The sequence below is a fragment of the Convolutriloba macropyga genome, chromosome 11 (genome assembly GCF_964194025.1).
Source record: "Convolutriloba macropyga chromosome 11, txConMacr16.3, whole genome shotgun sequence".
Classification (NCBI taxonomy): Eukaryota; Metazoa; Xenacoelomorpha; order Acoela; family Convolutidae; genus Convolutriloba; species Convolutriloba macropyga.
The window spans coordinates 32780000-32804418 of record NC_134478.1 but is presented as its reverse complement, the minus strand read 5'-3'; the positions used below and the strand labels follow the sequence as shown (position 1 = coordinate 32804418).

Below are 24419 nucleotides of genomic sequence, written 5' to 3'. Positions count from 1 at the left end.
TTGGAGATTTAGAAAATCATATTTTTCTTTTAAACATTTTTGCAAACTAATGTTGTGCATTGTTAAACTTCCGCTTTCTAACCGTTGATCATTTCTTGTGTTAATATGACATGAAATAACAAGTGCTTCTTCAAACAACATTCGAAAACATAAAGACGGGAAAGGCACCCACTTGTGGAAATAGCTAAAAAAGTTTTTTTGACGTCCTTACTTCCGACTTAATTTGATTTCGATGTTTGCTCTTTCGAAATGGTTTCATTACAATTAGCAGTCAGATTTAATGGGATAGAGGAGGACTTCATATATATTTTCGATTCAAAAAATAAAAGCAGGTCGGGTTTTTTGAGGTAGAAAAGGTTTTTTTGTCGATTGCTGCTACATACTGGCCATAATCAATTTTATTACCTAATCAAGGGTTCTATATGACTGTGATCAGCTGAATTGATTATAACTGGGGAACTTACAACAAGAAGAAAAGAGAGGAAAATGCTTATTTCGGCAAAAATCAAACAAAATTTTTGCCAATATTGCAACCCTCCTCTCAATTTACGCTTGATTGAATTTAAAGCGTACTCCTTCAGTTCACTCAAAAAAGATTAAATAATCAAAATAGAGAGTCCACTTTCGTGAAGTAAACAAAAATTTAGCATTTCGCTTTTCTACTTTTTGATTGGTCAAGTAAAAATTAAATAGTTTTTACAAACCTGGCCTTACCTGAAATAAACGTCCAACAAAAGAATTAATGATTGACGAAAAAATTAATAGGGGGTGGGGTCGTTTTGATTCATTTTTTTTAAAAAAAATTAGTAGCTGTTGGAATATAGAACAATTGGATTGAAAATAATTTCAAACTGAGTTCGCACGAAAGAGACAAAACTTAACAATCATCAACTCAATTTTTGATAATTGCTTGATGTTCGTTGACATTTTTGAGGAAAATTTTCAATTTGAAGTTGATTTCAACTTTTTGGTAGATATTTTATCAGTAGGGAGAAAAAGTGATTCATTTAGTTGTCTGCTTTTTCTAGCGTGTAAACTGATCGGTTCACTTTTAATGTTACTAATTACCGTCTGCATTTGTTTGAAATCAGTTTTTTTTGCCAATGGTTGCTCTTGGCGAATTTCTTTTTTCTGAGGAGCTGCTTTATGTTGCAAAGTAATTGACAATGGGTGTCATTTAATATTTGTCAATAATTAATATTAATATTTATTATTTAAATTAATATTTAATATTAAAATCACGTGGAACTGAGGGTTGTGATTTTGTGTTCATTAAAAAGTTGTAATTCTGGTTGCTCCAAAAAGTTTCTTCAAATGGAATTTCGCAAAACTGATTGTCAAACGAGCTCTTCCTCTCAAAACAGAGGGAAAAAATTACTAACTTGACGCGTTAGTTGGAACATTCTGTGCTACGCACAGTCTCGCACAAGACGTTACTAATTATCAGATGAGATAATAAATAAGTAAAGAGATTAATTTAAACTTTAAAAAGTAGATTAATTGAATCAACATTGGTTGAATTAAGTTTCCTGTTGATCGCCTCCAGATTGCCAATTGGATTTTATATTTGCATGAAACTGCACAGTGCAGGTCTTCTATAACACTTTTAGTTTGTCGCTTTTGCCCTCAAACTTGTGCCAGAAAGTTTTACGTCGTTTTTCAATTTTTATGAGCCAACGGTTTTTAATTGGTGTCTTAATGATGAACCATCTCGTTGTATACCACCTTATAACGCGCTAGGCATTCAATCTTGATTACAAGCTGTTCTTTGGTCTTTTTTGTTGGTCCTCTGACCTTGTGTTTATCTTTAGCAGTCAATTATTTATTCTTTTGAATGATTGTCCAAACTGTAAGTGTTGGAATGCGAGAAGAGTTCAAGATGTGGAACTTTTTGGAGTATTTAGAAAGAGCTCGTGGTAGCTTTTTGGAGTATAAAAGAGAATTGTGCTCTTACTTGAAAATACTCAAATAGACGTTTCTCGGAATAATGCTGAATACTAGGATAATGATTTTTCAGATATAAATTATATGTCTGAACGCGAGAGCTCAAGTGCGGCCTCAGAGTCGGCTTCAGAAAGGGCTGACGAGGAAATGGCATCCAACCAAGACCAAGATGAACAAGAGATCAAAAGCGAAGTACTTCCCTTTTGTGTCTTTATTTCGGTATCTGCTATGTTCACCTTTTTAGCTGAACGTCTCGTGTTCGGTCCTTTGCATAATATTTGCTTCTATCCTCTTGAAACATATTTTGGACTCGTTCTTCATTCAAAAGTGAAGTGTAAGAGAGGCCAGAATGGTTAAATTAAAGTAAATTCAGCAGAGTACTTATTATGTAAGGCTTCGTGTTTTGCAGCTCTGTAAGTTGAGCTTGTCGGGCAGATAGAATAGCTGCAAAACCACAAACTAGCTTGGAGGCCATAAAGTTCACTTTTTTAAATAAGAAATTGTCGAGTACGTGTAATTTTGTGTTGTTATACGATGAATCGGAGCATGTCACGGCTATTGTCTGGCTGCCTCTGTACTATGCTTGAGATGTCAATATTTTCAAGTTTTTATGGTCTAGGCTCCAGATGATGAAGAAGTAGGGGAGGATGAAGACAACAATGAAGGTAGTGGGAGTTCGTCTGAGGAAGAGGAGCAGGCGGAAGAAGAGGGAGAAGAGGAAGAGGAGGAAGAAGATGATGATGATGAGAGTTCATCAGTGACTGCCTCTGTCGCAGCTAGCAGTCGAAATAAAGATGAAGACAACAGTCACGCTGCCAGTCCTCAAGGTATACTAAGTACAAATCAAGTTATTAATTAAGTCGAACTCGATAGAAGCATTTAGTTGTCAAGAGAAACTAAAATGTGAATCTAGATATCAACTCCTGTTTTTCCCCGAAAAATAAACTGGTAACGCGAGGCACGACGCAGTAATATTATTTTTGCTTACCTCGGTTGACCGAACTGCCGGGAAAGTATAAATTCTTGGTGTAGAAGACAATTTTTGGAGTGGCTCTCAATTACACCCATTGTTCATGACGTTTTCTCACGCGGCAGCCGTTTTGGTGCAATTCTTGTTGTGATTCGTGTTTGTTAAGTTACTAATCACGTTTGGTAGTCAGAGTTAATCTAATTTCTAACAAATTGATTTTCGTGCCATTCACGGAAGAGTAATTTTTCATGGACTAATTGACTGCATTGGTTTCAAGAATACTAATTGCTCTCGAAGGAAGCAATTATTCTAAACGCGTTGGTCTTTTTACGCAAAATTTTGGCTTGACCGTTTTGACTTTTCGAGTGACTTTCACGCCCTTGACTTTTTCGTTTTGCGTGATCTAAATATCTCCTACATTCGCAAGTGTCGCCAGATGAACTCAAATGGCGGCAATTGTTTACTAAAAGTCAAAAAGTGAGCCGAAATTTCACTTTAAATTCTATTAGTGGTTTAGTGGTAGAGAATTGCGATACCACCCCCCCCCCCTCCGACGGAAGCAGGCTGTAATAGATTCGATTTCTCAAATCGTTGAGAGCAATTCTTCCGAAGTTAGTCGGTTATGTTGATTTGATCAGTTCTACTGAATTAAATAAATTTTATTTTGCTGCGGCGAGCTAACATGAAGCCATTATTGACCTCATCTTAGTTTTATTGGAATCCAAAGTTTTTTTGAAATAAATTAAGTTAGATTTGACGGTTAATTTTTGTCACCCCGAAGCTGTTAAAGGAGCGCAATGCGAGTAACCTCATGTAACTCCACGTAAAATTGTTCCATACTACTCTTCAAGTTAGTGACACAGAAGGTTTTCGAGAGTTTTGTTTTACGTGCGGGCTTTTTGACTTGTTTTTACACTATTCTGGTTTTTTACGAATGCTAATAATAGGTAATATTATTTAACGTTTTTGTTTTATCCAATGGTAATTAATAATTACAATACTTGCGTTGGAATAGAAACTTGATTTTTTTTTACTATCACTGCTTTTTTCTTGTTTTTGTCACACTATTGGCAAGTCGTAAGCGCTCTCTAATAATGTATATTTTGTATTTCAAACTGATTATATGTAGCGAATGGTTCTTATGACTTTGATACGTTTTCGGAAAGGAAAGTTTTTTTGAGGTTTGCTCTCGATTCTGGTCCCATTTGCTACATTGCAAATACGCCACTTGTTTTCAAAAACACCCGCCAGTTTTTGATTTTTGTCCCGTTGATTACTTTGTTCTAAGCGCTTTTCATAATAGGTGGTGTGTGCTTTCTCAGGACGCCTAATTTAAACAGTTTCTCTTCATGTAGGCGTGAAGGTATTGGTTTTAGAGCTGGCGTCTTTCGATGAGCCAGATAGTCAAGCTTTCATTCAATCCATTCAATTGAAGGTTCATTTAATTCTAGGGATTATAATTCAGGACTTCTACTGCAGTGTTTTTGCTATCTGAGTTCCAGTTTTATCAATGACTGCAATCCGTTCATCAACCAAATTTGTGGGACTGGGGACCTCTCCAACCATTTGGCGTATTATTTTAAGGTCTATAGCGTGATTAGTTTTCACTAAAAGCCTAAAAAACCTGCCTGGACTAAAAATGACTTTTACCTACTTCAACTTAAAGTTCAAAGGAGTGCACAAAACGACGTCTGTTCCGGACAAGGTCTGTTCATGAGCGGATCTTCCAGCACTTTGCTGCTTCTAAAAATAACCCGGAGATTAGATTAGTTCTTTATATAGGTTATCACATTTAAGAAACTATAAAAATTTGGTACCTATTTGATACTAGAGTTTACCAGTGTGAGAACTATGGTGTCATTTCAGAACCACAGTCTATTGTGAAACAAGATGAAGACGAGGAGGACGATATGCCTCTGAGAGAGGTACCCAAGAGTGCATCTAAGCAGCACAAGAAGACATCCATGAAGGTGGTGCCCAAAAATGCTGGTGACAAGGGACAGTTGGATGACCAGATGGAGAAAGACAGGACCAGCAGATTTGAATTTCTCCTCAAACAGACAGAGATTTTCTCACACTTCGTTTCTTCAGGTCATAATTATTGTTTTTTACGGCCTTTCTTCTCCTTCCGGCTTTTGTTTCGACAAGCCAACGTGAACAAACCAATACTTGTTTCTGTTACTGATACTTGGCCCTCATCTTTTTCTGTATACATAATCGTAGATAGTTTCTTGTATCGAAACTCGTACTATTGTTTCAATTTATAGCATCAATTTACAGGCGCAAGAGTTGGAGTCCTTTTATGTGAATCAGTTGTTTAATAGCCGCGAAGCGATAGCGGCTATTATTGGGGAGGGGACCTCATAGTTTTTACAATTCAAAGAATTTGAATTATTGTATTGGGACGCTGTCTTTTTTTTAAAGATCTGTTGGCATCTTCGCTTTCCCGCTAGTGGTTTTTTGTTCACATGCGGCAACTTCACTTGATTTTTACTGTTTTTTCGATTTTTTTAAATCGGATTTTTTTTCTAAATGGTTTTCCCAAGCCATTAATAGTTCATTCTAGGCCTAGATTTTGTTTGAACCAAATTTCCATTTCTCGTTAATGGTTTTTTGTTCACATGCGGCATTTTGACATTGATTTTCTGTTTTTAATTTTTTTTAGAAATGTTTTTCCCAATTCACTCATAGTCCGTTCTGGGTCTATTTTTTGTTTAGTCAATGAAAATTCTTCGAATTGTACGTCAGGTCTTGTCCTGCTATGTTTTTTAATTCGTCGTCTCCATCGATGATTCTTGCGACCTGACTTCTTGGAATTGACTTTTTCAATTTAGTGATTTCTACTGCTTTGTAGTTATATTTTGTCTTCTGTTTTGAGGTCAATTGCGTGACTTACCTCACTCAAAAAATTGACTTCTGAACTCGCTTAATGAACTTTATATTTTATGAACATTTACTAGTGAAAGGTCAATAGTGTGCATCTAAGTAGTACCAAACGTATGTGCTCTAATTCTTGAGTATTAGAGTCTTGATTTTTTTATTTTTAATATTAGTTTTGAAAAAGCTCAAATCGGGCTTTTTCTTTATAGAGCGTATGTGTCTCATAAAAATGACAGTCCTAGTTTAACCAAAAAGTCTAGTGGTCTTTTAAAGGACTGGTGGTCAATCTGTCTATCTTATTTCTTTAGTTGTTTCAATTCATGGATGGCCACAAGCGTCTATCGCGGCTATTTTCCGGCAACCTGCCGGCTATGTTTTACATATTTGAATCGGATTGATCTAGTTGTTGTGTTTTAAGTCAGTTGGGATTATTAAAATCTATGACTCCATAATTCAGGAAGAAGTTTAAAGGAAGAACGTGTTAGTACTTTTAATGGTTTCTACTGCTGTAAACATCTGTTTGCTGGTGGTTTGGTTTTCTGCTTAGTTTTTGGAGTTCCGTGAGGTCAAAATCATGGTAAGTTGAGTACAAATTCAGTTCGAGATCTGTTTTAATATTGATGATAATGATAAACCATATCTTGCGACGACTTCCTGGCCTGAAGGAATCTATCCCCCCCCCCCGCCTCCTCCCTCACAGTGTGTTTTTATGATCACAACTTAGACGTTACCATGTGCAAAAATAACACGTGCTTCTGGGGAGTTAAAGTTATATGCTTACGAAGCTGGGGGACGTAACAGAATAGATCCGCCTGAAGTCGTCGAAATGCACTGGACCGTTACGGTGGCTGTCTCATGTTAGCAATATGCCTTGAGCCAAATTTTGTGTTGAGTCAGCTATGATTGGTTAAATCAAAATCGCTTTTTATGCATCATTAGTAAAATTTAGTAACAATTAATTCAGCCGTTGTTTGTAGTATTTTGATGCGCTATTGCTGCAATGAAAAATTGCTGATGCTGGCTTTAGTATGATGCTAATTTTAGTATGATGCTAACTTTAGTATGATGCTAATTTATATGATGCTTAAGTAAGGTAGCATTGATCTCAACTTTGTTCGAAAAACCGAAATGAATAGACGTCTTATTACGAGCTATTTTGTCGTTACAGGTGTAAAAACAGCGAGTAGTAGTATTGAGAAAGAAGGTGAGGATTCTGCAGGTAATGCTGCGGGCAAGAATGACTCAACAGGTGGAGGGGGAGGGGGAGGGACTTCTAGTTCCAGATCACAGTCCACGCGCAGTAGGAGCAGCAAAAAGGTCACAGAGCGAGAGAAGCTGATGAGAGCAAAGGCAGGAGACAACAGGTTGGTCCTCATAATATTAATCTACACGTTGTAAGCCATTTTACGGCTGATTTAATTTTCGCAAAGTTAAAAGGAGTCAAAGACAATTAAGCAGAATACAACTGAAGAAACTTATCGTTACGCCTGTTTTGAAGAATGACGCTATTCAGGAATAACTTAATATTTTTTTAGCTCTCCATTATTGACAAAAAGCAAGCATAAAATTTGTCATTGTTTTAGCAACAACAGGTACTGGGAAACTTTTAAAGAAGATTGGTTGTCATATTTTAAGTGTATTGATATTATATCCGACAAAAATGCAATGTTAGAGACGTCACAGTGAAGTAAACTGATGTTCATTACAATTTAAACTTGGTAAATTGTTACGTCAATTAACCACCATTTTTATGATTCTACTGTTTTACAATAAACTATTATGTATACAGTACGGTGGGGCTCTGCAATTCAACCCGAAAGTACGATACTTCTTTGGGAAAGTATGATTCGAGTTCTTTGGGAAAGCGGACCAGAAGATAAATATAACTATTTTTAATGCGTTGGGTATATTATGTCATTGCCGCGAAGAAATAGTGAGGATATAACTGAATTCTTAAGTAACTGGAAAAGATTGAATATGGATATCAATAGTACTGGAACACAGCTTGAAATCATTCATTCGTCCTGTTAGAGTTTAAGAGTTTTTTATCTTTAGAGGCCAATGAAGCTTTTCATGGGCTCGAATAGGGACAATGGATGAGTTTTTGTTGCAACTGTTTAGTTCTGAAGATATAAATCCTAGAAATTTTTGTAAATTTTTATTACTAGCCGCACAGCGATAGCTGGGGCTACTATTGGCCTTCTCTTGGTTTTTTTTATTTCGTCGTCAAGATTTTTGTGACAACCATATGGCGTCACAACCACTTCACATCTGCTTTTTTTTTCATTCTTTCATACAATTTCAACTGAAGCGCGTGCGTGACGTCATTTTTCACTCTTAGTGGTGCGAGTTTTTGTGTTCATTTGCGTGATTACGTTTTTGGTCACACTTGACTTACCTCGCTCTTAAAAAGACTTCCTCACTTTGAAATTAACTTTTCTTTCCTATAATTCAAAGAGATAAGGTCAAGTTAGTGCGTGTCAATCTAAGTGAAGGTTATTTCAGAACAGCTAATGGAGGAGGCAGCAGTAACTTAATAAAGGTTCTTCATCAAAATATAATATCTCACCTTTAATGAAAAGAGTAATTTTTTGGTCTTTACTGTTTTTTTGAGACTGCAGATCTCTTCAGCTATTGCGGCTATTTTCGAACAGTCTGCCAGCTATGTTAAAAATTTGCCACTTTTTTCATGATTTTTTAATAAAAATTTTGTCATTAATTGCTCTCATACGAAGTTTGTTGCAATTATATTAGTCGTGTTGGTCTTATGTAAATTTTTGCTTGATCGATTTTCCTTTGGATCCATTTGACTTTTCGTCCTCAGAAACGGGATAAACAGGTAGTGTCCAGCGGGCATTAAGTTTCATTAGAGGCCCTTAGCCACGTTTACTAGTCCCTCAAGGGCTTAGTGGGGTGAAGTTTCTGGGAAGGCAGTAATTTCAGGTTAAAAGGTCATTTTTTGTTTGAGCCCAAAATTTTGCATTTTTTCGTGATTTTTTGTCATTTTTCAATTTTTTTTTGTTGGACCAATCTAAAATTGAGGCTGATTAAACTCGATAAAGGTCTTTTTCAAAACATAAGTACTTTTTACCACCATTTTAAGATCTATTTATTTTGGTAATCCAAACAAACACGCAAATTTAAACTAATTTTCAATTTTTTTCAAGCTTTTTGAAAATTTTTGTCACTACTTAGTTTCTAGGGGTAATGGAATGGTTTTCAACATTTTAACATTACGAGTTTTAGCATTTTTTTTACAAAACTTGAAATTTTTTAATTTATTTTTTTAAAATTTATTGTCATTATTCATGCTTTTTTAGCCTCAGAGTTCAAAAAACCTCCTTAAAGGTTTGATAATGGATTTTGATATTTTTTTGACCATGGAATAGTTTTCAACTTTTTAATATCACAAATTCTTGCAATTTTGTAATTGATAAAACTTACAATTTTTTTCATGTCTTTGAAAATTTTTGTCAATTGTTAGGTTTCTGCAGCCTCAAGAGCCAACGAAGCTCCTCTACGGTTTAATAATTTTCTAGTATTTTGATGCGCTTTTGCTGCAATGAAAAAAATTACTGATGCTGGCTTTAGTATGATGCTAATTTTAGTATGATGCTAACTTTAGTATGATGCTAATTTATATGATGCTTAAGTAAGGTAGCATTGATCTCAACTTTGTTCGAAAAACCGAAATGAATAGACGTCTTATTACGATCTATTTTGTCGTTACAGGTGTAAAAACAGCGAGTAGTAGTATTGAGAAAGGTGAGGATTCTGCAGGTAATGCTGCGGGCAAGAATGACTCAACAGGTGGAGGGGGAGGGGGAGGGACTTCTAGTTCCAGATCACAGTCCACACGCAGTAGGAGCTGCAAAAAGGTCACAGAGCGAGAGAAGCTGATGAGAGCAAAGGCAGGAGACAACAGGTTGGTCCTCACAATATTAATCTACATGTTGTAAGCCATTTTACGGCTGATTTAATTTTCGCAAAGTTAAAAGGAGTCAAAGACAATTAAGCAGAATACAAATGAAGAAACTTATCGTTACGCCTGTTTTGAAGAATGACGCAATATTTCGCAAATATGACGCATGTTTCAGGAATAACTCAATATTTTTTTAGCTCTCAATTATTGACAAAAAGCAAGCATAAAATTTGTCATTGTTTTAGCAACAACAGGTACTGGGAAACTTTTAAAGAAGATTGGTTGTCATATTTTAAGTGTTTTGATATTATATCCGACAAAAATGCAATGTTAGAGACGTCACAGTGAAGTAAACTGATGTTCATTACAATTTAAACTTGGTAAATTGTTACGTCAATTAACCACCATTTTTATGATTCTACTGTTTTACAATAAACTATTATGTATACAGTACGGTAGGGCTCTGCAATTCAACCCGAAAGTACGATACTTCTTTGGAAAAGTATGATTCGAGTTCTTTAGGAAAGCGGACCAGAAGATAAATATAATTTTTTTTGATGCGTTGGATATATTATGTCATTGCCGCGAAGAAATAGTGAGGATATAACTGAATTCTTAAGTAACTGGAAAACATTGATTATGGATATCAATAGTACTGGAACACAGCTTGAAATCATTCATTCGTCCTGTTAGAGTTTTTTATCTTTAGAGGCCAATGAGGCTTTTCATGGGCTCGGATAGGGACAATGGGTGAATTTTTGTTGCAACTGTTTAGGTCTGAAGATATGAATCCTAGAAGTCATTGTAAATTTTTATTACTAGCCGCACAGCTAATGGAGGAGGCTGCAATAACTTATAAAGGTTCTTCATCAAAATATAATATCTCACCTTTAATGAAAAGAGTAGTTTTTTGGTCATTACTGTTTTTTTTGAGACTGCAGATCTCTTCAGCTATTGCGGCTATTTTCGAACAGTCTGTCAGCTATGTTACAAATTTGCCACTTTTTTCATGATTTTTTAATAAAAATTTTGTCATTAATTGCTCTCATACGAAGTTTGTTGCAATTATATTAGTCGTGTTGGTCTTATGTAAATTTTTGCTTGATCGATTTTCCTTTGGATCCATTTGACTTTTCGTCCTCAGAAACGGGATAAACAGGTAGTGTCCAGCGGGCATTAAGTTTCATTAGAGGCACTTAGCCGCGTTTACTAGTCCCTCAAGGGTTTAGTGGGGTGAAATTTCTGGGAAGGCAGTAGTTTAAGGTTAAAAGGTCATTTTGAGTTTTTGAGCCCAAAATTTTGCATTTTTTCGTGATTTTTTGTCATTTTTCAATTTTTTTTTGTTGGACCAGTCTAAAATTGAGGCTGATTAAACTCGATAAAGGTCTTTTTCAAAACATAAGTACTTTTTACCACAATTTTAAGATCTATTTATTTTGGTAGTCCAAACAAACACGCAAATTTAAACTAATTTTCAATTTTTTTCAAGCTTTTTGAAAATTTTTGTCGCTACTTAGTTTCTAGGGGTAATGGAATGGTTTTCAACATTTTAACATTACGAGTTTTAGCATTTTTTTTTACAAAACTTGAAATTTTTTAATTTATTTTTTAAAAATTCATTGTCATTATTCATGCTTTTTTAGCCTCAGAGTTCAAAAAACCTCCTTAAAGGTTTGATAATGGATTTTGATATTTTTTTGGCCATGGAATAGTTTTCAACTTTTTAATATCACAAATTCTTGCAATTTTGTAATTGATAAAACTTACAATTTTTTTCATGTCTTTGAAAATTTTTGTGAATTGTTAGGCTTCGGCAGCCTCAAGAGCCAACGAAGCTCCTCTACGGTTTAATAATTGTCTAGTATTTTGATGCGCTTTTGCTGCAATGAAAAAAATTACTGATGCTGGCTTTAGTATGATGCTAATTTTAGTATGATGCTAACTTTAGTATGATGCTAATTTATATGATGCTTAAGTAAGGTAGCATTGATCTCAACTTTGTTCGAAAAACCGAAATGAATAGACGTCTTATTACGAGCTATTTTGTCGTTACAGGTGTAAAAACAGCGAGTAGTAGTATTGAGAAAGAAGGTGAGGATTCTGCAGGTAATGCTGCGGGCAAGAATGACTCAACAGGTGGAGGGGGAGGGGGAGGGACTTCTAGTTCCAGATCACAGTCCACGCGCAGTAGGAGCAGCAAAAAGGTCACAGAGCGAGAGAAGCTGATGAGAGCAAAGGCAGGAGACAACAGGTTGGTCCTCATAATATTAATCTACACGTTGTAAGCCATTTTACGGCTGATTTAATTTTCGCAAAGTTAAAAGGAGTCAAAGACAATTAAGCAGAATACAACTGAAGAAACTTATCGTTACGCCTGTTTTGAAGAATGACGCTATTCAGGAATAACTTAATATTTTTTTTAGCTCTCCATTATTGACAAAAAGCAAGCATAAAATTTGTCATTGTTTTAGCAACAACAGGTACTGGGAAACTTTTAAAGAAGATTGGTTGTCATATTTTAAGTGTATTGATATTATATCCGACAAAAATGCAATGTTAGAGACGTCACAGTGAAGTAAACTGATGTTCATTACAATTTAAACTTGGTAAATTGTTACGTCAATTAACCACCATTTTTATGATTCTACTGTTTTACAATAAACTATTATGTATACAGTACGGTGGGGCTCTGCAATTCAACCCGAAAGTACGATACTTCTTTGGAAAAGTTTGATTCGAGTTCTTTGGGAAAGCGGACCAGAAGATAAATATAACTTTTTTTGATGCGTTGGGTATATTATGTCATTGCCGCGAAGAAATAGGATATAACTGAATTCTTAAGTAACTGGAAAACATTGATTATGGATATCAATAGTACTGGAACACAGCTTGAAATCATTCATTCGTCCTGTTAGAGTTTTTTATCTTTAGAGGCCAATGAGGCTTTTCATGGGCTCGGATAGGGACAATGGGTGAATTTTTGTTGCAACTGTTTAGTTCTGAAGATATGAATCCTAGAAATTTTTGTAAATTTTTATTACTAGCTGCACAGCGATAGCTGGGGCTACTATTGGCCTTCTCTTGGTTTTTTTATTTCGTCGTCAATATTTTTGTGACAACCATATGGCGTCACAACTACTTCACATCTGCTTTTTTTTCATTCGTTCATACAATTTCAACTGAAGCGCGTGCGTGACGTCATTTTTCACTCCTAGTGGTACGAGTTTTGTGTTCAATGCGCGTGATTACGTTTTTGGTCACACTTGACTTACCTCGCTCTTAAGAAGACTTCCTCACTTTGAAATTAACTTTTCTTTCCTTTAATTCAAAGAGATAAGGTCAAGTTAGTGCGTGTCACTCTAAGTGAAGGTTATTTCAGAACAGCTAATGGAGGAGGCAGCAATAACTTATAAAGGTTCCTCATCAAAATATAATATCTCACCTTTAATGAAAAGAGTAGTTTTTTGGTCATTACTGTTTTTTTGAGACTGCAGATCTCTTCAGCTATTGCGGCTATTTTCGAACAGTCTGTCAGCTATGTTACAAATTTGCCACTTTTTTCATGATTTTTTAATAAAAATTTTGTCATTAATTGCTCTCATACGAAGTTTGTTGCAATTATATTAATCGTGTTGGTCTTTTTATGCAAATTTTTGCTTGATCGATTTTCCGTCGGATCCATTTGACTTTTCGTCTTCAGAAACGGGATAAACAGGTAGTGTCCAGCGGACATTAAGTTTCATTAGAGGCCCTTAGCCGCGTTTACTAGTCCCTCAAGGGTTTAGTGGGGTGAAATTTCTGGGAAGGCAGTAGTTTAAGGTTAAAAGGTCATTTTGAGTTTTTGAGCCCGAAATTTTGCATTTTTTCGTGATTTGTCATTTTTCGATTTTTTTGTTGGACCAGTCTAAAATTGAGGCTGATTTAACTCGATAAAGGTCTTTTGCAAGACATAAGTACTTTTAACCACCTTTTTAAGATCTATTTATTTTTGTAATCCAAACAAACACGCAAATTTAAACTAAGTTTTTATTTTTTTCAAGCTTTTTGAAAATTTTTGTCACTACTTAGTTTCTAGGGGTAATGTTTTAGCATTTTTTTTTTACAAAACTTAAAATTTTTTTATTTTTTTTTAAATTTATTGCCATTATTCATGCTTTTTTAGCCTCAGAGTTCAAAAAACCTCCTGAAAGGTTTGATAATGGATTTTGATATTTTTTAATTGACCATGGAATAGTTTTCTACTTTTTAGTATCACAAATTTTAGCTGTTTTTTTATTGATAAAACTTTTTCTCTCAAGTTTTTAAAAACTTTTGTCAATTTTTAGGTTTCTCCAGGCTTAAGAGCCAACGAAACTCCTCTTCGGTTTTATAATAGGTTACTGTATTGTCTCTTGATGTAATGGATTGTTTTTCAAGATTTTAACATCACTAGTTTTAGCATTTTTCGACAAAATTTTCACTTTCATTTTGTGGGCATTTTGTCATTATTCTGAGTTTTTTGGCATCAGGGTTCAGAAAACTTCCCGTAAGGTTTGATAATAAGATACTGCAAAATTTTTATTGGCAATGAAATTTTTTAAGTTTTTGAAAATTCTTGTCAATTTTTAGGTTTCTCGTCAATTTTATTCTTGTCAATTTTTTATTGGCAATGAAATTTTTTAAGTTTTTGAAAATTCTTGTCAATTTTTAGGTTTCTCCAGCCTCAAGATCCAACGAAACTCCGCTACGGTTTTATGATAGGTTACTGTATAGTCTCTTGATGTAATCGATTGTTTTTCAAGATTTTAACATCACGAATTTTAGCATTTTTGACAATTTTTTCACTTTCTTTTTTTGGGCATTTTTTGTCATTTTTCAGGGTTTTTCAGACTGAGGGTTCAGAGAAGCTCCCGTTGGGTTTGATAATCAGATACGGGAAATTTTTTTATCTGCTTTTGAACTTAATATTACAAATTTTTGCAATTTTGATGAAAATTGCAATTTTTCAATTTTTTTTTTGAAATTTTGACATTTTTAGATTTTTCTAGCCTGAAGAGCCGCGGAATCTCCTCTAGTGTTTAATAATTGGTTACTGCATCTTTTCCAGATGTAATGGATTTTTTTCAACCTTTTAACATTACGAGTTTTAGCATTTTTTAAATTTTTTTTTACAAAATTTGCAATTTTCATTTTTTTTAAAATTTATCGTCATTCTTCGGGTTTTTTCAGCCTCAAGGTTCAACAAAACCTCCTTGAAGGTTTAATAATAGGTCGCTTATCATTGTTTTTTTGGCCTGGGAATAGTTTTCTACTTTTTAGTATCACAAATTTTAGCAGTTTTTTGATTGATAAAACTTTTTCTCTCAAGTTTTTAAAAACTTTTGTCAATTTTTAGGTTTCTCCAGCCTTAAGAGCCAAGGAAACTCCTCCTCGGTTTTATAATAAGTTACTGTATTGTCTCTTGATGTAATGGATTGTTTTTCAAGATTTTAACATCACGAGTTTTAGCATTTTTTGACAAAATTTTCACTTTAATTTTTTAGGCATTTTGTCATTTTTCAGGGTTTTTCAGACTGAGGGTTCAGAAAACCTCCCGTAAGGTTTGATGATAAGACACTGGAATTTTTTTTGCTGGCCAGGAATTAGTTGTCAACTTTCTAATACAAATTTTTTCAATTTTTTGATAAAGTTTGCTATTTTTTTAAAAAAAATTTTTTTGAAATTTTGTCTTTTTTAGGTTTTTCCAGCCTGAAGAGCCGCGGAATATCCTCTAGTGTTTGATAATAGGTTACTGCATCTTTTCAAGATGTAATGGATTTTTTTCAAACTTTTAACATTACGAGTTTTAGCATTTTTTAAATTTTTTTTACAAAATTTGCAATTTTCATTTTTTAAATTTATCGCCATTCTTCGGGTTTTTTCAGCCTCAAGGTTCAACAAAACCTCCTTGAAGGTTTAATAATAGGTCGCTTATCATTGTCTTTTTGGCCTGGGAATAGTTTTCTACTTTTTAGTATCACAAATTTTAGCAGTTTTTTGATTGATAAAACTTTTTCTCTCAAGTTTTTAAAAACTTTGTCAATTTTTAGGTTTCTCCAGCCTTAAGAGCCAACGAAACTCCTTTTCGGTTTTATAATAGGTTACTGTATTGTCTCTTGATGTAATGGATTGTTTTTCAAGATTTTAACATCACGAGTTTTAGCATTTTTTGACAAAATTTTCACTTTAATTTTTTAGGCATTTTGTCATTTTTCAGACTGAGGGTTCAGAAAACCTCCCGTAAGGTTTGATAATAAGACACTGGAATTTTTTTTTGTTGGCCAAGAATTAGTTGTCAACTTTTTAATACAAATTTTTTCAATTTTTTGATAAATTTGCTATTTTAAAATTTTTTGAAATTTTGTCTTTTTTAGGTTTCTCCAGCCTGAAGAGCCGCGGAATATCCTCTAGTGTTTGATAATAAGTTACTGCATTTTTCCAGATGTAATGGATTGTTTTTCAAGATTTTAATATCACGAATTTAAGCATTTTTATTTAAAAAAAAGGATTGCAATTTCAAGTTTTTTCAATATTTTTTTTGTGATATCAGGGGCTCAGGGACCTCCGCCAAGGTTTGATAATAAGCTGTTGCGTAGTTTAAAATTAATTGAAGGGTATCAAACCTTTTTAGGTTTCTCCAGCCTGAAGAGCCGCGGAATATCCTCTAGTGCTTGATAATAGCTACTGCATTTTTCCAGATGTAATGGATTGTTTTTCAAGATTTTAATATCACGAATTTAAGTATTTTTATTAAAAAAGTTGCAATTTCAAGTTTTTTCAATATTTTTTCCGTGATATCAGGGGCTCAGGGACCTCCTCCAAGGTTTGATAATAAGCTGTTGCGTAGTTTAAAATTAATTGAAGGGTTATCAATATTTTAATGAATCCACGTTGAGCAATTTTTTGGTATACTGGATAGTCTCATGAGACAATGAAATGGTTCTGTTAACATTTGCTTTTGTTTTGAAAATTTTTGATTAATTTTGGCTTATTCTGAGTTTAACGATCGTTACTGGCCAACGAGTTTTTTTACGTCTTGCAGATGTGTTACATAAGAGAACTCCAGAAGCAAAAAAAGGTTTTAAACAATTTTTTCACTGCAAAATCTGAAAACTTCCAAAACTGCAAAACCTGTAAAGTCAAATTCCATCATAGAAGATTTTCCTAGCTCTGTCGGTTGGGGTTTCTTTCCTTCTCTTTCTCGTTCACGTGTTATCTCTTACTATCTTTCTCTTTCCTTAACTCTTTTATTGATGCCGCACTTCAGCTGCTTTTATGTGGCGTGATGTCACCATCTTTTACCCTCATTAAGCTGAATTATAGTAGAATTGTTTTATCATGAATGACCCACTAGCACTTTCAAGAAAATCATTTTTTATAGCTCTGAAACGAAATTTGTACCAAATATATTAATCCTATTGGTCTTTTTTATGCGATATTTCGTTAGAGCCATTTGACTCTTGATCCTCAGGAACGGGATAAAGAGGTAGCACTCAGTGCGCAATAAGTTGTCATAGAACTTTTTAGCTCACTAGTCTCCAAATGTGCGATTCACAAAAGCTGTTTTGGAGACCGCGGCTAGCTACTGACGAAGCCAACCGCTCGCCGGTCGTTTGAGAGCAATTCTCTCGACGTCAATTCTCTGATTGTTTTGTTCTTTAGGAGGCGATGTTTTTTTTCATGGGTTTTAAGTTGATTACTGGTTCGTTTTTGGTTACAATACTTAGTTTTTAAGATGTTCATGGTTTTGAATATGGTTACTATTGTTTTTTAACATTTTAACATTATGAGTTTTTCTTTAAACTTATTGTCATTTTTCAGGTTTTTTCAGCCTCAGGGTTCAAAAAACCTCCTTAAAAGTATAATAATAGGTTACTTATAGTTTTTTTTATTGGCCATTTTATTGGGAATAGTTTTCAACTTTTTAATACCACAAATTTTAGCAGTTTTTTTATTGATAAAACTTTTTCTTTCAAGTTTTTGAAAATTTTTGTCAATTTTTAGGTTTCTTCAGCCTTAAGAGCCAACGAAGCTCCTCTACGGTTTTATAATAGGTTACTGTATAGTCGCTTGATGTAATGGATTGTTTTTCAAGATTTTAACATCACGAGTTTTAGCATTTTTTGACAAAATTTTCACTTTCATCGTTTGACATTTTTTGTCAATATTCAGGGGTTTTCAGCCTGAGGGTTCAGAACACCTCCCGTAGGGTTCGATAATAAGACACTGGAATTTTTTTTTGGTGGCCAAGAATTAGTTATCAACTTTTGAATACAAATTTTTTCACTTTGATAAAATTTGCTTTTTTATGAAATTTTGTTATTTGTGGGTTTCTCCAGCCTGAAGAGCCGCGGAATCTCCTCTAGTTTTTGATAATAGGTTACTGCATTTTTTCCAGATGAAATGGATTGTTTTTCAAGATTTTAATATCACGATATTTAGCATTTTTATTAAAAAAGTTGCCATTTCAAGTTTTTTCAATATTTTTTTTGTGATGTCAGGGGCTCAGGGACCTCCTCCAAGGTTTCATAATGAGCTGTTGCGTAGTTTAAAATTAATTGAAATGTTATCAATTTTTTAATGAATCCACGTTGAGCAATTTTTTGATATACTGGATGGTCTCATGAGACAATGAAATGGTTGTTAAAATTTGCTATTGTTTTGAAAATTTTTGATTATTTTTGGCCTATTCTGAGTTTAACGATCATTACTGGCCAACGAATTTTTTTACGTCTTGCAGATGTGTTACATAACAGAACTCCAGAAACAAAAAAAGTTTTAAACATTTTTTTCACTGCAAAATCTGAAAACTTCAAATTTTGCACGTTTCAGGTTTTTTTCTTTGATTTATTTACTAACGAGGCTTAAAAACTAGAACCTGCAGAGTTGAATTCCATCATAGAAAATGTTCCTAGCTCTGTCGGGTGGGGTTTCTTTCCTTCTCTTTCTCGTTCACGTGTTATCTCTTACTATCTTTCTCTTTCCTTAACTCTTTTATTGATGCCGCACTTCAGCTGCTTTTATGTGGCGTGATGTCACCATCTTTTACCCTCATTAAGCTGAATTATAGTAGAATTGTTTTATCATGAATGACCCACTAGCACTTTCAAGAAAATCATTTTTTATAGCTCTGAAACGAAATTTGTACCAAATATATTAATCCTATTGGTCTTTTTTATGCGATATTTCGTTAGAGCCATTTGACTCTTGATCCTCAGGAACGGGATAAAGAGGTAGCACTCAGTGCGCAATAAGTTGTCATAGAACTTTTTAGCTCACTAGTCTCCAAATGTGCGATTCACAAAAGCTGTTTTGGAGACCGCGGCTAGCTACTGACGAAGCCAACCGCTCGCCGGTCGTTAGAGAGCAATTCTCTCGACGTCTATTCTCTGATTGTTTTGGTCTTTAGGATGCAATGTTGTTTTTCATGGATTTTAAGTTGATTACTGGTTCGTTTTTGGTTACAATACTTAGTTTTTAAGATGCTAATCTGAGGAATTTAAGCAATTTTCATATAAATTTGCCAATTTTTTTTCTTGTTTTATAATTTTTTTCTTATTTTAAGTTTTTTGGTTTTTAGGGGCCAATGGAGATTTTCATGGTTTTGAATATGGTTACTGGTTACTTTTTTTACAACTAATCATTTTTAAAGTGATTAATCCAAGGAATTATAGTAAACTTTCAATATTTGCCAATTTCTTCATAATTTTGAAATTGTTTTGGTCTCTAGAGGACAATGAAGTTTCTCATGGGTTTTAAGATGATTACGAGTTGGTTTCTAGTCACAATATATGATTTTCAAGATACTAATCTGAGGAATTTAAGCAATTTTTTAAATAAAGTTTGCATTTTTCGTGTTTTCTGAAAAGTTTTAGTTTTTGTGACAATTAAAAAGTTAATATTTTAATGAGGAATTTTAGCAATTTTTCAAATTTTGCCATCTTTTAACGTTTGAAATTTCTTGTGTTTTTTCGATTTTGTCAATCTTTAGGCGCCAATGAAACTTTTTCAAGCTTGTTTATGTTATTAAATAGATTTTGGTGGCGTAAATTTGGTTTTTTGAGGACATTGGTTTAAAATTTTTGGCTTTATTCGTCCTTTTTTTTAATCATTTTTGTCGTTTTTTCTCTTTATGTCGTATGTGTTCTCAATCCGATTTCTGGCGTGTAATTTTTTATTCCTTTTATCTTGCAAAAAATTGGTGTGATGACAGACATGTGATTATTTTGTTAGTAATAATAGAAAAATTTGCAATCATATTATAGTTTAAAAGTTTTTTGAAATTTCGTCGATTTCAGTTTTTCAGAGTCGTCATTAAGGGTTTTTGACGTTGTTGCAGAATAAAATTACCACTTTGGTTCTGAAGAAGTTAACATCCGAAAGTTGAAGTGGATCTGCAGCACATTTGCTAAAGAACGGTATTTGACATGATTATCCTAGAAGTTTTTACTTTTCGAATTACGTTCTTGTTTCTCTAAATTTGTGACTGTTTTTTTTTTGATTCGTGATAATCATTTGGTTTTGCTGGACAGATGGTTGACTGCTTAGTTTTTTATTTAATTCGTTAGATTGTTTTTCAGAACTGGTCCTGCTATTTTTTTATCAACATTTTTGTTACGACTATATAACGTCACAATCATTTCAAATCTGCTTTTGTTCATTCGTTCATTCAGTTTCAACTGAATTGCGTTCGTGACGTCATTTACACTCTTATTGAAGCGAGTTGTTTGTTCATTCGCGTGATTGTTTTTGGTCATTCATGACTTACTAACTCTCAAAATGACTTCCTCACTCTAGTATAAAAAGATAAGGTCAAGTGAATGCGTCACTCTAATTGAAGGTTTTGTGAGAGCAGCTACTGGAAGCAGCAATAATTTAACAGATTCCTGATCAAAATGTAACATCTCAGCATTGAATAAAAAGGAATTTCTTTTTGGTCTGTTTCTTTTACTATCTTTGTGAGACGGCAGATCTACGAATCTTTTGCGACTATTTTCTGGCAGTTTGCCTGGTATGTTTTTTTAAATATTTTCAATTTTTTTTACACACTGCAGTTTTTCTTCGTCGTAAGTTCATCTGGCTCTAAGAAATGAATAAAGATTTTCTAGAATGCCATTGCTTTCTAGGTTTTACCTTATCGTTTTAAAGGTTTTCTCTCATGGTTTTTTGATTTTTAATCCATTACAACATTATTAATTATGCGCAACGAGTTTTAGCCACAATTGTTTTTTTGTTTAACTATATTATTTCTACCCGTTAGCTATGCGCAGCTCGCCGAAAGTTGCGAAGTAGAAACAGAAACTGACGTGAATGCGTCAGGCCACATTTTTTCAGTGGATGTAATTGAAACTGCAACTGTTAATGCACTGAAAAGTTTAGACTACCAAAAAATCAATGTGACGTGGGCCAACTCAACGAACGTAGAAGTTTCGAAGAATTTTTAGGTTTTGCCCCTTTTTTGTTAATCTTGTTTTTCCTTTTTATTAAATTGTTATAAGGCGGATGTGCAATTGGAGTTGTTGATAGCTGACACTAGTATTAGGCTTAACAGCTTTCAGTTTAGAAGCTGAATTATGTATAGCTTTAGAATCTAATTGAAACTGCACGCCAAATAGGTCACTTTTTCGGTAAATTTCTATCTCTTCTTTTTTTCTGCTTCAATCCCGATGTGCATCAAGCGTGTCAAGCGCGGCTGTTTTTCGAAAATTTGCTGGCTATGCTTGTTAATTGTTCTCAAAAGAAGTTTGTAGCAATTGTATTAGTCCTGTTGGTCTTCTTTGCTTGGCCGATTTTTCGTCTGACCCATTTGACTTTTGGTCCTCAAAACTGGATAAACAGGTAGTGCACTCTGAGAGAATTTCAGCTCACTAGTCTCAAAGTATGCGATTCACAGAAACTGTTTTGGAGACTGATACTTTTGGTGTGAAGTGTGGTTCTTAAATGTTGAACCCCCCCTACCATTACCCCCTCCTACTGTTACCCCCCCCCCCCTCCCCCCACGTTTACCCCCACCCCATCATCAGCCCCCCTCCGATGCACCCACGCTGGGCTTACCTCACGCCCCTTCAATTAAGCTAAAGCTAGCCTCACAAAACCGTGGCTAGCTACTGACGAAGCCAGCCGGTCGTATGAGAGCAATTCGCCCGACGTTAGTCGGCTATGTTACTAGAATGGTTTTTAATAGCCGCCGCCAGCCTCTTATTTAGGCGTTCCTGTTCTCTTACCACTCGAAGACGTGTTATGATGATCTTTTTTAGAAAAAAAAATTTGTGACTTCTCTTCTCACAGGATGCAAAGGTGAATACTGCACGAAAAAATAAGTTTTCATTTGCTCTCAAAGAAAGTTTTTAGAAATTGTATTAGGTCGTTGGTCTTTTCTATTGCGATTTTTTCGTCTGACCCTTTTGACTTGTCGTCCTCAAAAACAGGATAAGAAGGTAATGCCCTAGGACATTTAAATTCTTTTTAGAGCTTTTCGGCTTACTAGAATTTAAGTCTGCTATTCACCGAAACTGTTTTGGAGACTTAAATAGTGTGAAGGGTGGTTTTTAGAGTTTACCCTCCTTCAGCCCCCCCCCCCCCCCCCCCTCCCTCACATCAGAACCCCCCAATCCACACTCCTGTACATCGTTATCGTTCCGCCCGTAGCCCAGCTTGCTCGACAATAAACAAACCCATATTTTTAAAAACTATTTTCTGATTCGTAGGTCGGTGGTCTCATTTTTGCAAAGAGTTATAGATTTCAATGTACAGCTATTTGTTTTACCGACTATTATATCCTATATTTTTAGATGAACTGATTCTTTGCTTCGCTTTATCTTTAGTTTTACTAATTCTTCGTATTTAAATGATAGTTATGTTCACGATTTTAATAGAATATTCTTTGATGACCTAACCCAATCTATCATCAGAACCATCAAAATCAGAATCATCCATTGGTACCACTGTTTTAGTAGGGTATCCATTTTCTCAAGTGGGTTGTACAAAAAGAAGGCGACTTCCAATTAACATTTTGACTTGATCGTGAAATGTTGGTGCAACAATGACCTCAAGTGTGCTAATTTTGTTGGCGTCATTTTAGTCATTGAGATAATGATTGAAATGGTAATTTTCTCTATTCACACAATTCAGGAGAATATTTTTTGATTTTAAATGGTTAACCGAATTTGAGGAGTATTATCATTCGGTTGCGTTTAGGCACCGTAAAACGGAAGAAGAGGAGGACGCTGAGCTGATGGAGAACCTGGAGGGCAAGGGACAGAGCAACGAAGGAATCCGATTCGAGACCACTCCCTTCTACATCAAAAATGGACAGATGAGAGACTACCAGGTTAGCTACCATCAACTTCTCAATGCAAAAGTTTAAATGCATAGTGATGTTTGGATTTGAGGTTTCGATTGCTACAATGGGCATTTGTGGAGGTTCAGGATTCACAATAGTTGTTCTAGTTGTTTAGTCATAAGTATGGGCAAATTTCTCCTTCGAGTCGTTTCCGGAATTTTTCCGGCTATTCCTTCGAGTCGTTTCCGGAATTTTTCCGGCTATGTTTTTTTAATAGCCGCACAGCGATAGCTGGGGCTATTATTGGCCGTCTCTTGGTTTTTTACAATTCAAAGAATTTGAATTGTATTGGGGCGCTGTCTTTTCTGTTCACACATTTTCATGATTTTTGAAGTCAAATTGGAGTAGTGATTTTGGTCACGCCGAAACAGGAAGTGGAGCGAAAAAGCGAGTGGTTTTGCGGCGTGAAATTTTTTCGCTCTAATTTTAAAGTAGAGTGAGAAAACGGGGTTTGAACAAAAATTCGCTTTCTCGCTAGTGGTTTTTTGGTCACATCCGGCAATTTCACTTTGATATTTACAGTTTTTTCGATTTTTGGATCGGATTTTTTTCTAAATGGTTTTCCCAATCCATTCCTAGTCCATTCTTGGCCTCTTTTTCTGTTTAGTCAATGAAAATTCTTTGAATTGTACGTCAGGACTTGTCCTGCTATGTTTTTTTATTTCGTCGTAATGATTTTTGTTACGACCATATGACGTCACAACCAGTTTTTGTTCATTCGTTCATGTAATTTCATTTGAATTGCATGTGTGACGTCATTTTTCGCTCTTAGTGGAGCGATTTTTATTGTTCATGCGCGTGATTAAATTTTTGGTCACACTTGACTTACCTCACTCACAAAAATGACTTCCTCACTTTGAAATTGACTTTGATTTACTTTAATTCAGAGAGATAAGGTCAAATGGGTGTGTGTCACTCTAAATGAAGGTTATTAGAGATCAGCTAATAGAGGCAGCAATAACTTATACAGATTTTTAATCAAAATATAACATCAGCCCTCAATGAAAAGACAAATTTTTTGGTCTGTCTTTACCGTTTTTTTGTAGATCTATAACTGCTATTGCGGCTATCTTGCGACTACAACTGCTATTGCGACTGCAGATCTACAAAGCTATTGCGGCTATCTTCTGGTAATCTGCCAGCTATGTTTTTTTTTATTTCGTCGTCATTATTTTTGTTACGACCATATGACGTCACAGCCACTTCACATCTGCTTTTTTTTTCATTCTTTCATACAATTTCAACTGAATTGCATGTGTGACGTCATTTTTCGCTCTTAGTGGAGCGAGTTTTATTGTTCATGCGCCTGATTAAATTTTTGGTCACACTTGACTTACCTCACT

General features: G+C 34.6%; 1 protein-coding gene across 1 annotated transcript in view; it reads left to right on the top strand.

The window, feature by feature from the left end:
- LOC142349105 (SWI/SNF-related matrix-associated actin-dependent regulator of chromatin subfamily A member 1-like) overlaps positions 1-24419 on the top strand; it is a 63445-nt gene that overhangs the window by 13369 nt on the left and 25657 nt on the right. The window contains exons 2-9 of the mRNA XM_075400517.1: positions 2018-2136; positions 2564-2771; positions 4781-5005; positions 6963-7158; positions 7378-7430; positions 9527-9719; positions 11701-11967; positions 22932-23064. Coding sequence (XP_075256632.1) covers positions 2029-2136; positions 2564-2771; positions 4781-5005; positions 6963-7158; positions 7378-7430; positions 9527-9719; positions 11701-11967; positions 22932-23064 — 1383 coding nt within the window. The 5' untranslated portion in view covers positions 2018-2028. The remainder of the gene's footprint in view (positions 1-2017; positions 2137-2563; positions 2772-4780; positions 5006-6962; positions 7159-7377; positions 7431-9526; positions 9720-11700; positions 11968-22931; positions 23065-24419) is intronic.